The 16,970-nt window shown below is 40.0% G+C and overlaps 1 protein-coding gene across 2 annotated transcripts; it reads right to left on the bottom strand.

Annotated features, from left to right (window-relative positions):
- Positions 1 to 2,558: 2,558 nt before the first annotated feature.
- On the bottom strand, positions 2,559 to 16,970 carry LOC115796096 (solute carrier family 12 member 9-like). 2 transcript variants are annotated; one of them, XM_030752344.1, is made up of 14 exons: positions 16,647 to 16,970; positions 14,268 to 14,402; positions 11,589 to 11,726; positions 11,409 to 11,509; positions 10,863 to 11,064; positions 10,586 to 10,693; positions 8,580 to 8,691; positions 8,145 to 8,302; positions 7,595 to 7,677; positions 4,706 to 4,830; positions 4,373 to 4,565; positions 4,086 to 4,260; positions 3,702 to 3,848; positions 2,559 to 3,563 (listed from the first exon to the last, which is right to left on the bottom strand). In XM_030752344.1, exons 1-14 carry the CDS (start codon positions 16,846 to 16,848, stop codon positions 2,656 to 2,658), a joined length of 2,787 nt encoding a protein of 928 aa, XP_030608204.1. In that variant the 5' UTR covers positions 16,849 to 16,970; the 3' UTR covers positions 2,559 to 2,655. The 2 variants fall into 2 exon arrangements, with proteins under 2 accessions (XP_030608204.1, XP_030608205.1); XM_030752345.1 differs by having other exon boundaries at positions 4,373 to 4,466.

Genomic DNA, 16,970 nt, shown 5'->3' with positions numbered 1-16,970 from the left:
CTGGGTTGTTGCCCTCCTACGGCCTCCTCCACGTCTCCTGGTAGCGCCTCCAGCCGCTGGACACTACGCTGACAGACACAGCAAACCTTCTTGCCACAGCTCACATTGATGTGCCATCCTGGATGAGCTGCACTACCTGAGCCACTTGTGTGGGTTGTAGAGTCCGTCTCATGCTACCACGAGTGTGAAAGCACCACCAACATTCAAAAGTGACCAAAACATCAGAAAGCATAGGTACTGAGAAGTGGTCTGTGGTCCCCACCTGCAGAACCACTCCTTTATTGAGTGCGTCTTGCTAATTGCCAATAATTTCCACCTGTTGTCTATTCTATTTGCACAACAGCATGTGAAATTGATTGTCAATCAGTGTTGTTTCCTAAGTGGACAGTTTGATTTCACAGAAGTTTGATTTACTTGGAGTTATATTGTGTTTAAGTGTTCGCTTTATTTTTTTGAGCAGTGGATATTCATCAACAGGCAACACTTTGCTCTACACTCCTGTTCAACTCCTCTCCCCTTACTAATGACACAGATAGTATGACCAAATGGGATCATTTTAAAAATGTTTCCTAAAATTAATTCATCTACTTGTATAAATTTTAAATGTTTTGGATAGTAATGGTCTCCTGGTGTGTCAAAGATAATGGAAATGTGTGTGGGGTCATTTATGGTCCTGGAAACACAAGGACTCCAGCAACATACATTTAAAAAGTAACAGCCTGGAAGCGTTTTCTTCTCTAAACCTCCCTGAAGTGTGCACCAACCTTCAACTTAACACCTTAAATATAAAAGCTGGACCAGACACGATATGCACCCACCGTTTGCTGGTGCACTATTGCTTATTTGTGACATCTACATAAATTTACTCATTAAAACCATGGGAAAAAAAAAAGTGCATTGGTGTCCTTGGATCTGCCGCCATATGCAAACACATTCCCTCCCACATACTGCTTGACAGTAATGTGTAGGTGGGTATTGTTTTCTCTGACATGCCACTGGCTCTTCAGTATGTACAGCCTCACCACCTGCATCATACACGTGCCAAACAGTACTGTCATTCAGAAAATCTTCACTGTATTTTAACTAGCATTTTCAAGGCAAACCGTACCATGTGCTTATTTGTGGCACAAAAAACACCCCAACATCTGCACACAATTTATTGCAGACAGAAAACTGAAATAAAGGTTTGTTATTCCTTTAAACTCGGAACTGGTAAAAGGTCAAATCTCATTATCAAAAGACTTACCGACAACCCAAACTGAATAAAATAATCATCTTTTTTGCTCATGTTGAGTAACCACTCAGTTTGGGTTGGAAAAGGTAAGTGAAGTTTCCTGGAGCTGCTAATAAGCCATACAAAACAAATATTCCAGGGTATTTTTTTTCATTTTACAGCCTTCCTCAGCTCCTACCACAGCATCTTAAGGTGGTTAAGGCCCAACATACCATTTCTTTTTCTCAAAACCATCCGTTTATTTACTTGTGTGCCCTGGGTCAGTGTTGTGTTGCATGACCCAGCCTCTGGCATACTGTTCTGACAGTCTCCACAAAGATTTCAAAGATCCACACAGTTTAAGCTCATTCAGTGACTGAAAGCAGAGCAGTACTAAACTATGATGCTCACTTCACTGGACTTACATGTTTGATGAGGTTCACTGTACACCATCAATCTAGAAGTCACATCGATAAGAATCTAATTATGAAAATATCTGGTTCATTCGATTTTGGAAGCTGCTCTGATTCTCTGAATACATTCAGTATATGAGGAATAAACATAATGGTATTAATAGTTCAGCCAGACTGACTTGGTCCATATTTGCGACTCAGATGGAGATCCTGTAAATTCCAAACAGTTTTCAGTCATTTCTCTGGGAACTGTATTTTTTTTTATTTTGGCAAAAGAGCCGGTCATGAACAGGCCAACCATGCAGTGAGTGCCCCGAATGAGCAGATCAGTACATATTAGCTTATTTGTGCCTAAAGTACATATTCAAATAAACTGCATTTGCATTGTTATTACAGTACACTAAGAGGCTTGTAAATGCATACTACTGTAACATAGCTATGACTGCTGTAGCCATTATCCTGGACAAATACTGCCCTCTGCAGGCTCAACAGGCAACACTTTGGTGTAACTCATCCCTGCATTACCAAAACAGATACATAGATTAAAAAACAACAAAAAAAAAACTTAAAGTGGCAAACAGTTATTAACTACAAACAGGCCATTCAGATAATACAATCATTTATTTTTCTATGAATCTGTGCAAAAAGTTGAAACAATATTCACGATCACACCCAGTTGTGGCAGCAATATTTTAGCAAATGAGGATATATCAAACTATAATTGGACTGACTAATAATAGTCTCCTCTCATGCCACAAAAAAAGTGCAGATTAATTTTTTTTTTAGGTCACATTAGCTTATGACTCAGCTGCCTAAAACATTCACTTTCCCTGGTGTATTAGTGAGGGGAAAAAAAAAGTGAGACATTCCAGTTTGACTCAAATATAAAACTGAATTCTGCAGTATCAGTATTATTTGTGATATTCTGTTGGTTGGCTTTAATATCAGGTAAATAAATCAGTGGCAACAGGTACAGCTACTTCCATGACCACCACTCGATTCTGCCAGTTGATTAAAGTTAGTAAAATTCTAGATGTCAGTTGTAACCACAGGAGTGACTCCGTGAACGAGCAATGTCGGTCCAAGGTTTCGACTCAACAGGTCCACCTGATGCAAGTAGGCACGGTAACGGCTTCTGTCTGCTGGTGGGTGTGGCAAATACAAGAAACGCACAGCTGGCTGAGGGGTACCATGGCGACAAATCAGATCGTTGACAGCACAGATATACTCATCCGTCAATTGAGAGGCATTATTGGGATATTTCTGGATGCAGTGTTCCTTCTCATCTTCCGTACTGGGTTCAGACTCTGATAGATTTTCTCCAACCCATTCTCTTTGTCTCTGCCAGTGCAGTGCCACCACCTGGTCCCAAGCCACCATCTGCACCTGAGCTGAGATCCTTAGATCTCTAAGCATACCCTGGAGCTTTGCTTCCTCCTTTTCTTGCAGACTGTAGCCAGCCTCCATACACAGGAAGAGACGGAGTTTTGCTTGGTTCCAGGCACGGGAATCGTGAAGAACACAAGCCAGCTGAAGGAGGAACAATGAGCAGATGCCGACATAACCATGGCTGTCTGGCTGAAGGAGATTCATGGGCCACACATCAATGAATGGCCCCGTCACACCTCTAGTCTTTCTTCCTGACCCTAGGACTTGGTCCCTGTTGAACTGGTCGAAGTACCGAGCCAGAGTTACATTCTTTCCCATTTTTACAGTATCTGTAATCACTGACACATATTCATCTTCCTGGAGGTCTTTGGGCTCCTCAGCACCCCGCAAACTGGGAAAGAAGGGAGAGCGTTGCTCTCCAGGGTCTTTGGTTGAACCGACTGTATCAAAGCTATGGCCTGTAGACAGAAGAATATGACCTTGGAGGTGGTCTTGAGGAGTGCAGTCATCATAGAAACCCAAGACAAGGGTGTTGGGCCTCATTCCACCTAGAAGCAAAGATATGTATGAACTGTCCTTGCGATAAGAACTGTCTGATGAAAGTGTGTCAACACAACTACTGTTCTAGTTATATATTATATAGCAAAGTGGATCTAATCTTACAGGAGTAAGGTAAACTTTCCTACCAAAGCCTGAGATGAAAAGCAAATTCTGAACTCCGTGTCGGACAGAGTGGGCCAGGGTTAGGTTGACAAATGCCTTGATTTTCAGATGATCTACTAAACATAGCCAGGAGTCATATCGACTCTGCAAAGGATCAGAGGGCAACTCATCTGTAGAATCACACAGACACACAGTTATATGCAATATAATGTGTCAGATATCCATTAGGAAAACTTCAGTTTTAACACTTTTCCCTCTCAATGTAAAACATTAGAATTCATTACAACTGATTTAGGCTAACGAATAGCAGCTATTCTTGTCAAAGACTATACTACTAAATTACATCCTGTAAGACCTAAAGTACTCAATAATCCACTAAATCTGGCTCCAGCCTACACATTACTTACCTAGCAAACCCAGCTTTACATGTCCAAGCACATAGAGGCCACCCTTCTTCAGATCATTAATGAAAGTCATGAGGCCTGTACAGCTGCGAGGGTTTGCAACCATCAGTAGCACCTGGGGTCTCCAGAACTTAACATGGTCCTTTCGCACATCCAACATCAATAAGTACTTACGCACCTTGATATGAAAAAAAGTAAATAAGGATTAAAAATAAGCAATTCATGCATATTTATGTCACATTTGTGATTTATGTGAGGAAAACAAAAAAACAAAAACACTGTTTATCTACCTGGTGGAAGATGAGAGCCTGGCTGATGTAGCCCCATTTGCTGATGGGCCCCAGGTAGTGGATAAGCATCAAGAGGAGTAGCATAAAGGCTATGCTGGCAAATGCATAAATTGCATTGATCAAAAATATCATGACCAGGCAGCCAAGGATGCCCAGAGTGCAGGTGTGCCATGTAAAGAAACGGAACGAGGGTCTAAATTTAAAATTAATAAAAAAAAATAAAAAAAAAACAGTTAAAGAATGTGGTATTTTAAAAAAAAAATCCTTTTCAGTAATAACAGCAAATAAAATCTAAACCAGAAATTTATGACACTGCCATATGGTGCACTGTACCTGAAGTTTGGTGCAGAAGCCCATTCAAGAGCCAAACAGGCCAGGTTCACAGCAGCATACACCAACAGGAAGAAGATGGTTACAATCCCAGCAATGGTGTTCAATTTACCAGCAAACAGCACCACCTAGTGGGGGGTGAATAGAAAATTTGTCTTGCTTCACTGAAACCTATTAAGAATGGCTTTATAGCAAAGCACAAATTTGCAAAAACTGATATTCCAGTAAGACCTGTAAATAATACTTCTGTTTTACTTCAGAAAAAATGACATTTAATTAAAGCAAGTGAACAGGCTTTAACATGGATTTCTAAAGTGTAACAGAACAATGTAACAATACAGGTAAATTACAGGTACCCTGAACATTAATATACAATATGAAATATATAAAATAATCCTTTCACTCTAGCTAATAAATTGATGCCAAGCAGCATGGTGCTGAAAGAATTCATTTACTAGTTTAACAGGACAACATTCAGCTCTGACTGCCTGCCAAAAGCTTTCAAGCTGTGAGACCTCTCCGCTCGACAAAGGAGTGAAAATCTGAAGCTGAGCACAATGATGCACAAAATCTTTTGCAACACTGAGCGGAGGGTGAAGGATGAATAAACCTAAATCAGTTATCAGTTTTGTTGTCTGCTGTTCATTTTTCCTCCTCTTCCTCTCCACACTTAATTTTAAAGTCATCTCAGGACAGCACTGCACTTTTAGCAAACACGAACAATGGTGTGACATCAGTGATGATGCAGTTTTCATGGTTTTGTCCACTCCATCTTCCTCAATGCACTGCATACGTCCTATTCTTTTTACATGCATTAGAAACAGAAGACATGCAAAGAGGGTGTGGAAAGCTATACATTTTCCCTTTTCTTATAGCTAATGTGGTATTACTGCCCTTTTCTCCAGTTTCTTGCTCAGCAACCTGGTCAAGGTTCATAATTCAGACCCACAAAGCAGGATTGCCTCAACACATGATGTGAACACTTTAAGTCTGGTTAACTTTTTAATCAAGCGCCTTCCTCACCTTGGCAAGGGTATAAACCCCCCAGCTTCGCCTATTTGGCAGCTGACTGTAAGCAGTGTTCATGCAACTGCTGAGGTATTTTTGCATTCAATAGTAGAGCTGTCCTTGGTGACAGGGCGATCAGCCATTGCACTGATGTGTATGACCTTGGTCTCTTAGAAGTGTTGAGGTATAGAACAATTTCTTGGATGGCACTTTCGACTCGGTGCAGAAATTGTTGTGCAGCTTCAATCATGTCTTCAAGAAGGCAGAGGTCCTCTGAAAAATTGAGGTCCAGAAGGATAACAGCTGTATGCCTGGAGCTTAGTCTTCTCAGCATGAGACCATCAGTACTGAGCTGAGCATGATGATAAACAGGAAAGCTGCAAGGGGTCTCCCTGGAGGACAATGGCATTGATGGTGAATGTGCCCATTTCTCCCTCTAGAGTTAGCACAGAAGCAGAGGTGTTGATCACACCGATTGCCTCAACAATTTGGGGGGGGGGGGGGGGGGGGGGGTCTGTACACTAGCAGTATCTTGAACAATTATGATTGATCTTAAAGTCAATGGAGGGAAGCTTGGCTTCCTTATGGTGGTTATGGCCTCTTCCAGGATTCTGCATAGTCCAGAAATGGGCCAATGTTGATCATACTGAAGTACTAGATTGAGCAGAAGGTGGTTGTAGGTCTTAGTAGCAACATGTGTGGGCAGGATATGTCTATAGTCTTCAATGGTGAGGTTTCCGTTCTTTGGTACAGGGACTATGCCTGACAGACCTCATTCTACAGGTCTACCACAGAGTAGCATGTGATTGCAGAAATCAGTAAGGCTTTTCCTAATGTCTGGAAGTTTCCACAATTCTGTGGGTACACCATCAAGCCCAGGGGCTTTTCCTGGTTTCATGTGCCTGAGAGGTCACCTCCACTTGAGAGGAACTAATGTCAAGGTTAGTGTTGAACACTTGCTCAGTTAAGGCACTGGGTGCAATGGGTTGTTGGACATCAACGGAGAGAAGTTAAAGTAGTGCTTTTCCAGGCGTTTATTCTATCAGTTTATTCTACCCCTGTTTTTTCCCCCAGATAGCTCAAACTAACTTCCAAGCTTTTAAATGCCCAGGAGCTGATCAAAGGCTTGAAGGGTTTTCTTGATATGGTCATCCTCATGCTTGAATGTTGTTTTTAGCCGTGTGTGTGCGGCTTGGACAGCCTTGGTAAAACGCTTTGACACATTTCAACTCAGTCAGGGTCACGGCTGATAGAAGTTTCTTCTTGCCAGCTAGGTTGCAGATTTTCATCAACTGAGTAAGATCTCTGTTCTACTGTGTATCTACTAGAAAGTGATGATTAGTCACATCTACCAGCCAACAGCAGTTTTGTGCCATGCTAAATGTTTCTTGGAGGAGCCACATCATCATGCAGCTCTACAGCAGCCTACTGAATATCTTGAGCATCACCAATTGCAGTCTCGTGCTTGCTGATCATGTGACACATCAAGATGAGATCGCTGGGAAGGTCTGGCTGTGTGAGCCAGATGCTTAAAAGAAGGTGTGGCCGACCATCCCTGACGCTCAGACATTGAAGAGGATGCTGGACTGCAGAAAGAAGCCCTCCTGTGTGCCATTCTTAACAGCAGTGTCTGGAAGGACCTCACAGTGTCACCAACAGCCACTGGATCATGATGATACTGCCCTTTACTATTCATCTCTCTTTTTCAGGTATTCAGAGTGGACTGCTGTATCTTCAAATGGGATTACAGATTACATGTAAAATATCAGTATAAGCAGGCTCAGGCTACGAGCACATGAGCGAGACCTGATTTCAAAGTGAGACTGTCTAAACTTCAAGCAATGAGGAAAAATCTAATTTTGTGTACACATTGTGATATCTTACCTGTACAAGCAACCAAGAGGCAAGCACTGAGACCCAGGGATTTCCACTTTGAGAGGTTTTCCTTGCCAAAGCCAGAACACCACCTGCAGAGATTTAGAAAACTAACAAAAGCAAAGTCTGTATGTCTGTTTTTGCTCATCGTTCAAAAATCAGATGAACTGAATCATCACAAGGATTTTTTTTTTTCCCTTCTGAGAAAGTCAACACCGCAAGCCATCTGTTGTCAAACGAAGCTTTCCAGATTAACATGTCTCCACTTGGAAAATGACACATGATGAAATTAATAACAAGTGACAATTTCTCACATTTGAGATGGAGACCCAGCTCAGCAGATGGCTGAATATTAAAATGTCGACTCAGCTATAGAAGACCAGATGAGTTGGATATGCTTTTATATAATATGGATCAACACTTCAGCCCTAATCATAAGCTTAATCAAGATTTCATTACAGAAAAGGTCAGAATCCATATCTGATGATTTCTGATATACTGTTAATGTTAAGGACAACAAGAAATACATATCGCAATCATCAGGCAGCAGGACACTCACCAAACAGGTCGTCTTTGGACAGAGCGTACAGGACCCTGGAGGCTCCAATAAGGTTACTCATTGCAGCAGACAGGGACGAGGCGTAAATGCCAACCGTCACCATGGGTGGCAATATATTAATGTCCCCCAGGAAGCTGTAGTCTCTTTGGAGAAGGTAACTAGGAGGAATGGAGAGAATTTCACTTATGAAACTAGCTGCAAATTGTTAAACTGCTTCACATCCAATTAAAACAGAACCACTTTATTTTAAAATTCACTTGACATGTGCTAGCAGTATTTTTTTTTTTTTTTCCACAGATCAGACTGAAAATGGTGACTGTCATGATCATCAACTAGAGACAACTAGAGATATACATCTTTTTTGCTTATTCGGCCATATAGTACTTGTTTACACTTGTTTAAGTGTGTTAACTGAGTGTGTGTTGTGTGTCTAACCGGTCACAGGACCACGCTGCAAACAGACTAAGCACACTGTACGTGATGAATGTTATAAGAACAGCTGCAAGAGTTCCTCTTGGGATGGAATAACCAGGGTTTTTCAGATCACCTGGGAAGGAGAAAAAAAAAGGGGACATAAGATCCATTTTAAATCAAATATAGTGAGATTAAAGTTTGGTCAAAGTCAGCTTTTCCATGTTGCCTGTTGAATCAGTGGCTGGATCCAAGAGAAATCTGCAGTTCCAGACATGCGTTAATCGGTTGACCAATTGCATTTCACCATCCAATCAGGTGATTACCTACAACTTGTTACTTTCTTACACTCTCAAAATATCACATGGAATTGTTTTCCTTCAGGTGGTTAACCATCACTGGGAAATACAGTACTGTGAAAACTTATTTGGCCCCTGATAGTATTTTGCATAGTTCTCGCACTTAAATGTGTTAGAGCAAACAAATTGAAATTTTAGAGAGTGATAATCCCAGTAAATTCTCTTTTAAAATGATTTCATTGATTAAGGGGGGAAAAGCTATCCAAACCTACCTGGATCTGTGTGAAAAGGTAACTGTCCCCTTTGTTCGATCATGAATTAACTGATTTTTTTTTTTTGGAAAGCTGAGTTCAGTTTCATTAGCCACCTCCAGGCCTGATTACTGTCGGACCTGTTGAATCAAGTTATCACTTTAACAGTATCTGTGTGGCAAATGAAGCAGTTTAAAGGATCTAAAAAAGCAGCACATTATGCCACAATCTAAAACAGCTGAGGAACAAAGTCATCAACATCTATCAGTCTGGAAAGGGTTACAAAGCTTTTGGGACTACGGCTTTGGGACTCCAGTGAACCATGGTGAGAACCATTATCCACAAATGGAGAAAACTTGGAACAGTGGTGAACCTTCCCATGAGCAGCCAGCCTACCAAAATTACTCCACGAGCACATGGATGACTCATCAAGGAGGTCACCAAAAGAACCCAGAACATCATCCTACTGGGATAAAAATGACATCCATGGGAGAGTTCCAAGGAGAAAGACTTTTGGTAAAATATTCTGTGGACTGATGAGACAAAAGTTGAACTTTTGAAGATTTGTGTCCTGTTCCATTTGGCATAAAAAGATCATCATACCAACAGTTAAACATGGTGGTGGTGGTGGTGTGATGTCTGGAGCTGCTTTGCTGCTTCAGGACCTGCTTTGCTGCTTTCAGGACCTGGACGACTTGTTGTAACTGATGGAACTATGAATTCTGCTCTCTGCCACAAAATCCTGAAGGAGAATGTCCGACCATCAGTTCACGCCCTGAAGCTCAAGCTCACTTGGGTTATTAAGCAGGACAATGATCCAGAACACACCAGCAAGTCTACATCTGAATGTCTCTAGTCAAAGTCTGTACTTAAATCCATTTAAGATGCTTCAACATGACTTAAACATGCTGTTAATGTTCTATAAAGAGTGGGGCCAAAACTTCTCCACAGCAATATGAAAGGCTCATTGCCAGTTACTGCAAATGCTTGATTGCAGTTCTTGCTGCTTAGGGTGGTACAACCAGTAATTAGGTTTAGGGGGCAATTACTTTTTCTCATAGGGCCAGGTAGGTTTGGATAGCTTTGTTCTTAATAAATGAAATCACTTAAAATCTTCATTTTGTATTTATTTGGTTTCTCTTTACCTAATAATATTTGTTTAATGATCAGAAACATGATGTGTGATAAATGAACAAAAAGATAAGGAAGGGAGCAAATACTTTATCACAGCACTGTTTATCATATCAAGTAAAAAAAAAAAAAAAAGGCATTGTAAATTAAAAAAAAAAAATTGTACTTTATTTGCTAATAACTACAGGTTTTTACACTGAAGCTTTTAGATCTTCTAAAAGGATTCACTTTCATGAACTATGTGAGAGTTATAACATGCAGCATCTTAAACTCTTTCTCCTCATTACTGAAGTGATGTATAGTGAGAGAAAGGCCCCACTGTTTCCCCTCAACTGTGATGAAGTTATACCTGACATGTTGGATCCTGCCATGATTCCAGTGCAGCCGTTGAACAGGACTGCAAACACTGTGGCAAAACTCATCGTGGCACCAGTGGTGTAGTCCACTGTGTAGTTGGCTAAAAGGAGCACGAGGAGACTCAACTGTGTCACTTACACAAACAAGGATTTCTTGAACGTAAATGTCAATGTATTTTTTCTAACAAAGTTCTGAATTAGCAACTTTTTTTTTTTCCTTTACTCAACTTGATCAAAGCCTATAAACAACAGCCCAGCAGCAACACTTACAGAAGAGGTTTCCCTCCAGCGTGTGGAGCCTGAAGCCAGTATAATTGGCAGTGCTCATGCTGGTGGTGTTCAGCACAGACGTATGTGGCAGAATCACCACAATGGGCCCCATAATGAAGAAACTCATGAAAATCGAAGCCAGGACTGTCATGACTATGATAAAGATGACAAAGATGGCTTTTGCATAGATATGGGCTCCCACCTGTAATGATAAGCAAGTAACTTTTTTTTTTTTTAAATATGCAGACATATTTAATATCTATACAATATACAAAGTGTTTATGCGTAAATATAAAAACAGACTTCTTTATATTTCTTCTGGCATTTTTAAAACACAAAGGAAAAAAAATAGTAATTAAGTGTTGATTTAATCCAAAAAGTCTCCACAGGGATTTTAAACATTCAAGTCACTCAATTCTAAATTATTTACTTAGCTCTCAGAAAATACAGTAAATAATTCAAAAATTTTGACAATCTTAGAGAATATAACTATAGCTGATAGAATATATTTTTTAAAAAGGGAAGGGAAATGGAGAAATCTCTCACCAAACAGACTATGAAACACAGGAAAAGCAGTGCAGTGCCATAAAGCAGAGCCCACCAGTATCCTGATGGAAGCACCTGATGGTGACCTGCAGCAATACTTTCTGAGTGACAAGAAAACAGAGTTGACACATCAGTACACCAGCACATCGACATGCCCCACCCTGTCCCAGTGCACTTCACCTTGTGGGACCCCAAAGGTAGACACAATAGCCTCGACTAAACCCAAAATGTAGAGGGCACTCCCGCAAACGTTGGCAAGAAAAAACATGATTCCGATACTGCCACCAAACTCTGGACCCAGGGCTCGGCTGATCATGTCTGAGGTTCCAAGTTGAGGAATTTCTGACTTCAGGTCGGGAGCGGAATAATCCTTTTTCCTTAGAGGTCTTAAATGAATGAAATGATCCTGGAGTATCCAAGTGAAAGCCATGATATGAGCTGGTTGAATGCTCTAAATCAGTGGTTCCCAAAGTCAAGAGTACTGTAGCCAACTTAAGAACCAGAAAATACCCTCCCATCTGATAGTGCTGGCCTGTGAAATTTTCCTGGCTAGAAGCCTGTCTTCACTCTCATCAAAATACAAAGAGAAAGTGATGCATTTCCTTGAAAATTTGATTCAAAAAACAAACAGGCTGTTGTGACCCACTTGCCACAAACTTCAATACAAGAGCATTTAATTTAGATCAGAGTAATGAGCATCATCACAAACTAACCACCTCCTATTACAAGTTTTAATTCACTTTTTATATAAATAATACAGTCATAAATATGAAATTATGCATACTTGTGAGTTTCTGTTATTACAGCGTTATTACCGCAACCCCCCTTGCATCACCTTTGCAGCCCACACTTTGGGAACCAGTGCTATAAATTATAATGAAAGTTATTTCAGTGCATCGCTTCTAGTCTCCTTTAGCAAAGAATACACTGGGACGTCTTTACAAGAGGAGGAAAGGGACAATGCTGTTCCCCAGTTAAAAATAAGCACACCATGAAGCTGCTCACAAAGCTGATGGTCCACATGACCGGTTGGAACAGATCATGTTAATTAGGATGCATTTTTAATTGTATGTCAATTTTCAGCATATACCTTAAAAAAATATTTAAACTGCAAACATTTCTTTACAGAAGTAGCATCTGTTTACTATGAACACTCTTTCTTGCATGAAGCACTTTATGCACTCAGCTACTTCATTAATTACAATTTGCAAGTACTAGGTTGGACCTCCTTGTGCCTTTCAAGCTGCCTTAATTCTTCATGGCATAGATTCAACAAGGTGCTGGAAATATTCTTCAGAGATTTTGGTCCATATTGACATGACAGCATCACACAGTTGCAGCAGATTTGTCAGCTGCACATCCATGATGTGAATCTTTTGTTTCACCACATCCCAAAGGTGCTCTATTGAATTGAAATATGGTGACTGTGGAGGGCATTTGAGTGCAGTGAACTCACTGCCAAGTTCAAGAAACCAGTTTGAGATGATCTGAGCTTTGTGACATGGTGAGTTATCCTGCTGGAAACAGCCATTACAAGATGGGGACACTCATCATAAAAAGATGGAAATGGTCAGCAACAATACTCGGGTAGGTTGTGGCATTTAAATGATACTCCCACACCACTGCATCACCCCCAGCAGCCTGAACCACTGATGCGTGGCAGGATGGATTAATGTTTTCATGTTGTTTATGCTTTATTCTGATCCTATCATCCAAATGTCACAGCAGAAATCGAGACTCATCAGACCAGGCAATGTTTTCCAATCTTCTGTTGTCCTATTCTGGAGAGCCAGTGCAGACTGCAGCATCAGTTTCCTGTTCTTAGCTGACAGGACTGGCACCTGGTGCAGTCTTCTGCTGCTGCTGTAGCCCATCTGCTTCAAGGCTTGACGTGCCGTGCATTCAGAGATGCTCTTTTGCATACCTTGATTGTGTATTTGAGTCACTGTTGCCTTCCTATCAGCTTGAAGTAGTCTGGCCATTCTCCTCTGACATCAACAAGGCATTTTCACCCAGAGAACTGCCACTCACTGGATATTTACTCTTTTTCAGACCATTCTCTGTAAACCTTTAAGATAGTTTTGTGGAAAAAAAAAAAAAATCCTAGTAGATCAGCAGTTTCTGAAATACTCAGACCAGCCTGTCACCCACAATCATGTCATGTTCAAAGTCACTTAAATCACCTTTCATCCCCATTCGGATGCTTACTTTAAACTTCAGTAGGTCGTCTCAAACCTGTTTACATGCCTAAATGCACCAAATTGCTGATGTGTGATTGGCTTAGAGGACATTTACTTTTTTTTTTTTTAACTTTTGACGCTTGTGTATTATTTAATTATTTTAATTCCAACCATCTTTCACCAGGTGGTTTTCACTTATCTAGCCTGCATGAAATAATACAATAAGTACGCATGGAGCACAGGATCTACAACATGCACTTATTAATACACAACTCACAGTAAGACTCGCAGCAAACACATAATTAAGTAGCCTAATGTAAGTGTAGCTGCATTCTCTTAGCACCATGGTTGTCTTTTCCTGAATATGAATGACATCTCGTTTACATCTTCCCTTGACATTAAGACATTTTCCATCAAAATCATGAGAAATTATTTAGGAGAAAACATCTGACTGCAGCCAGATTCTTAAATGTAAACTAGCAAAGCTTGGTCACAATATTTTACCCTTAATAAGACAGATAAAGACCAGTCACATAAGAAACAAGGAGGCACCGCTGCCATTAGTGGATATAATAAAGGAAATTACAGGAACATATCAAGGGTGGGAACATTTTTTGTAAATTCTTAACCCAGCTGTGATCTTAAAGCTACAGTAACTCCCTCTGCAATAAAAGGATACAGTAGGCTCCTCCAGCATCTAGAGCCCCATTGGTGGAGATGGCACAGACCGAGAGCACGGTCATTGTGATGATGAAGTAGGCTACCAGGAGCATGGCAATAGAATGGTACAGCCCTGCTTGGCCAACAACAAATCCTGCAAGAGCATATCTTTTATTTAACATGTGTATAACTCTTTAAACCCTTTAGTAGCACATTTTAAAAAAAAATATGTGATATGATTGAAACAAGTTTGAGCCATCAAATCTATTAGTCAAGAAACATTTGCTGCAGTTTGAATATTCATGAGCACAGCTTGCAGTAGTTACTTGCTCCAAACTGAGCGCCCTGATTCATAAGTGAGGGCTGGACTGCTTTAACTATGGAAACCTGAGCATATCTGCTGTATCAGTCCATTTTTGTTTGTTTTACTTCAAACAACGAGTGTACTGTTTGGGTAAAGGCCTGAATTCTACTCAGATTCAACTAGCATGAATGTCTTTGAATAGCAAGCTATAGTCACCTCAGCCTGAACTGCAGAAAACTGTTCATGCATTGCTGTAATGCCCTACTTACACTCTTTCACACCTCCAAACAATAAAAAAAAAAAAAAAAAAATGCTGCAACCAGACTAACGGGTTCTAATAAGCAAGCTCAGACTCACATTTTAATATTCTTTCCGCTGGCTCTCAGTTGATTTTAGAATTTGATTTGGAATTCTCATACTTGCATACAGAGCACTAAACGGAAAAGGTCCAGACTATTAATCCCAGCTTCTTATTGATCACACTGCCGCACAGTCTTTGGCTCCACACTTTACAACTCCAGCTATATTTAGCTGACTCTGGACCTGTTTAACCAGGATTTCTGTTGAGATTCTTTTGTTAGTACTGTTTTATTTATTTATTGCCATTTACTGTTTTCATTTTCTATTATATTTTATTGTGATTATTCCTTTTTAGATTTTTGTTGAACAGGGCATTTGTCTGAAAAGCTCTTTATAAATAAACTTTACTTTCAGGGCTTAACAAATTTATTAGACCAATGCCCAGTGTAATCTTTATGTTTCTGTAATGATTAATCCACCAGTACATGCAAGCTCTTTAATCAAAATTATATTTTTAATACTAAAATATAGTTATTGTCGTCATCTATAAAATTTCAAATATACTGGTATTGAACAAAAACAGAAAAAAATGCAAAAGCACATTATTTTTTTTAATTAATATGCCAAATTACAGTTATTTACTAGCATTCCTAAACAGAAAATTTCATTTCAGTGGTTGAATGTTATGCTTGATTAATTTCTGATTCAGCAATAGTTTTTGGCAGATTTCTACAATGTGTTTTGTTTTTATGACGGGTGGTTTCATACATTTGTTAATCACTGTAGCAACATTAACCTACCATCACAATAAAAACCTTGATGAGGACACCTGGAGGTCTTCAGACCAGTGTAGCTGAAAGCTGTTTTAAGAAAATGTCCAGGCATTTGCTGAAGGAGATGAATGAGCAGGCACCACATGGAGGACATGACTATTAGCACAAGGTTAAGTTTAATCAGATCACATCTCTGCTGAATATCAATTAAATACACCCACTAGAAGATTACTTGGATGACCTATAAAACCAAGTCTATTTTAGTGAAATGCTACAAGCTTGCACTCCTAGTGGCATTTGGAATTTTATGAAGATTGTACAACAGGCGAACAATCCAGCGAAATCAGTAGCTCAGTTTGCACCAGATTTAGTTCAGTGGCTCGTGAGGTGTTGTGCAAAAAAGTGATTTCAGATGTTTCTATGTTTTTGATGTGTAATATCTTTCGTTATATTTCTAAATATACTATTTTCAACAGGATTTATGAAGGGGTTGAAATAGAAAATACAGAAATGACCTGTTTTGGAAGCATCTCTTAAAAAATACATTTTTAATGTCGATAACACTTTTTACCTGGTTAAACATATAAAAGTCACTTTGCCAAAAACTGGCTGCAGCTTCTACCGTGTGGTGAGAATGTCTTTCTGGCTCAAAATGACTTGATATCATTCACGAGAGACGTGTGACATGTTTCACAGATTACAGGCCATTATAAAGATGGTCATCCATGCCCACCTGCACTAAGGAAAAATTATGGGGTGAAGCAAAGTTTATGTAATTCTGTATTGGAAGCAAGAGTTAACTGGTGATATTGTGCCGATGATCATTTCACTAAAAGTCAATATATATATAATTTTTTATTGTTCATAATTGATGAAAAAAATTATTGAGAACCACTGATTTGGTTTATAATTATCCAATCAATAAACACGTGCTGGGACTAATTTTTCATAATACTTCTGCATTTTATCGAGGCGGAGGGTTTATTTTTCGGTCCTTTTACAGTCTCCTCCTGATACTCACCAACTCGCAAGAACACAACAACGCTGAACATGGACAGCAAAGTTGGAATGACCACTCCAAACAGTGCTCCCAGCTTCTGAGCCGCCTTGTCCTTGGATCGTCGGTAGTGTCCCCCTCCCTTGACCCCGGTGCGTTTAGACCCATCAGGTGGCTCGCTGCTGGTGGTCAGTCGGTAGTGTAATAAGGGCGTTTTTTCTGACATCGTAGATTATTAATTACTTATAAGTCCAACTCGATTTAAAGAAAGATCACATCTATATTGCTGCCACGGTGAAACGTGCCAACCACGTCGGAAGCTGCAATTTACTGCCGCACCTCTCCAGC

Source organism: Archocentrus centrarchus, chromosome 17, assembly GCF_007364275.1.
Source record: "Archocentrus centrarchus isolate MPI-CPG fArcCen1 chromosome 17, fArcCen1, whole genome shotgun sequence".
Lineage (NCBI taxonomy): Eukaryota > Metazoa > Chordata > Actinopteri > Cichliformes > Cichlidae > Archocentrus > Archocentrus centrarchus.
This window is presented reverse-complemented; position numbering and strand designations above follow the sequence as displayed.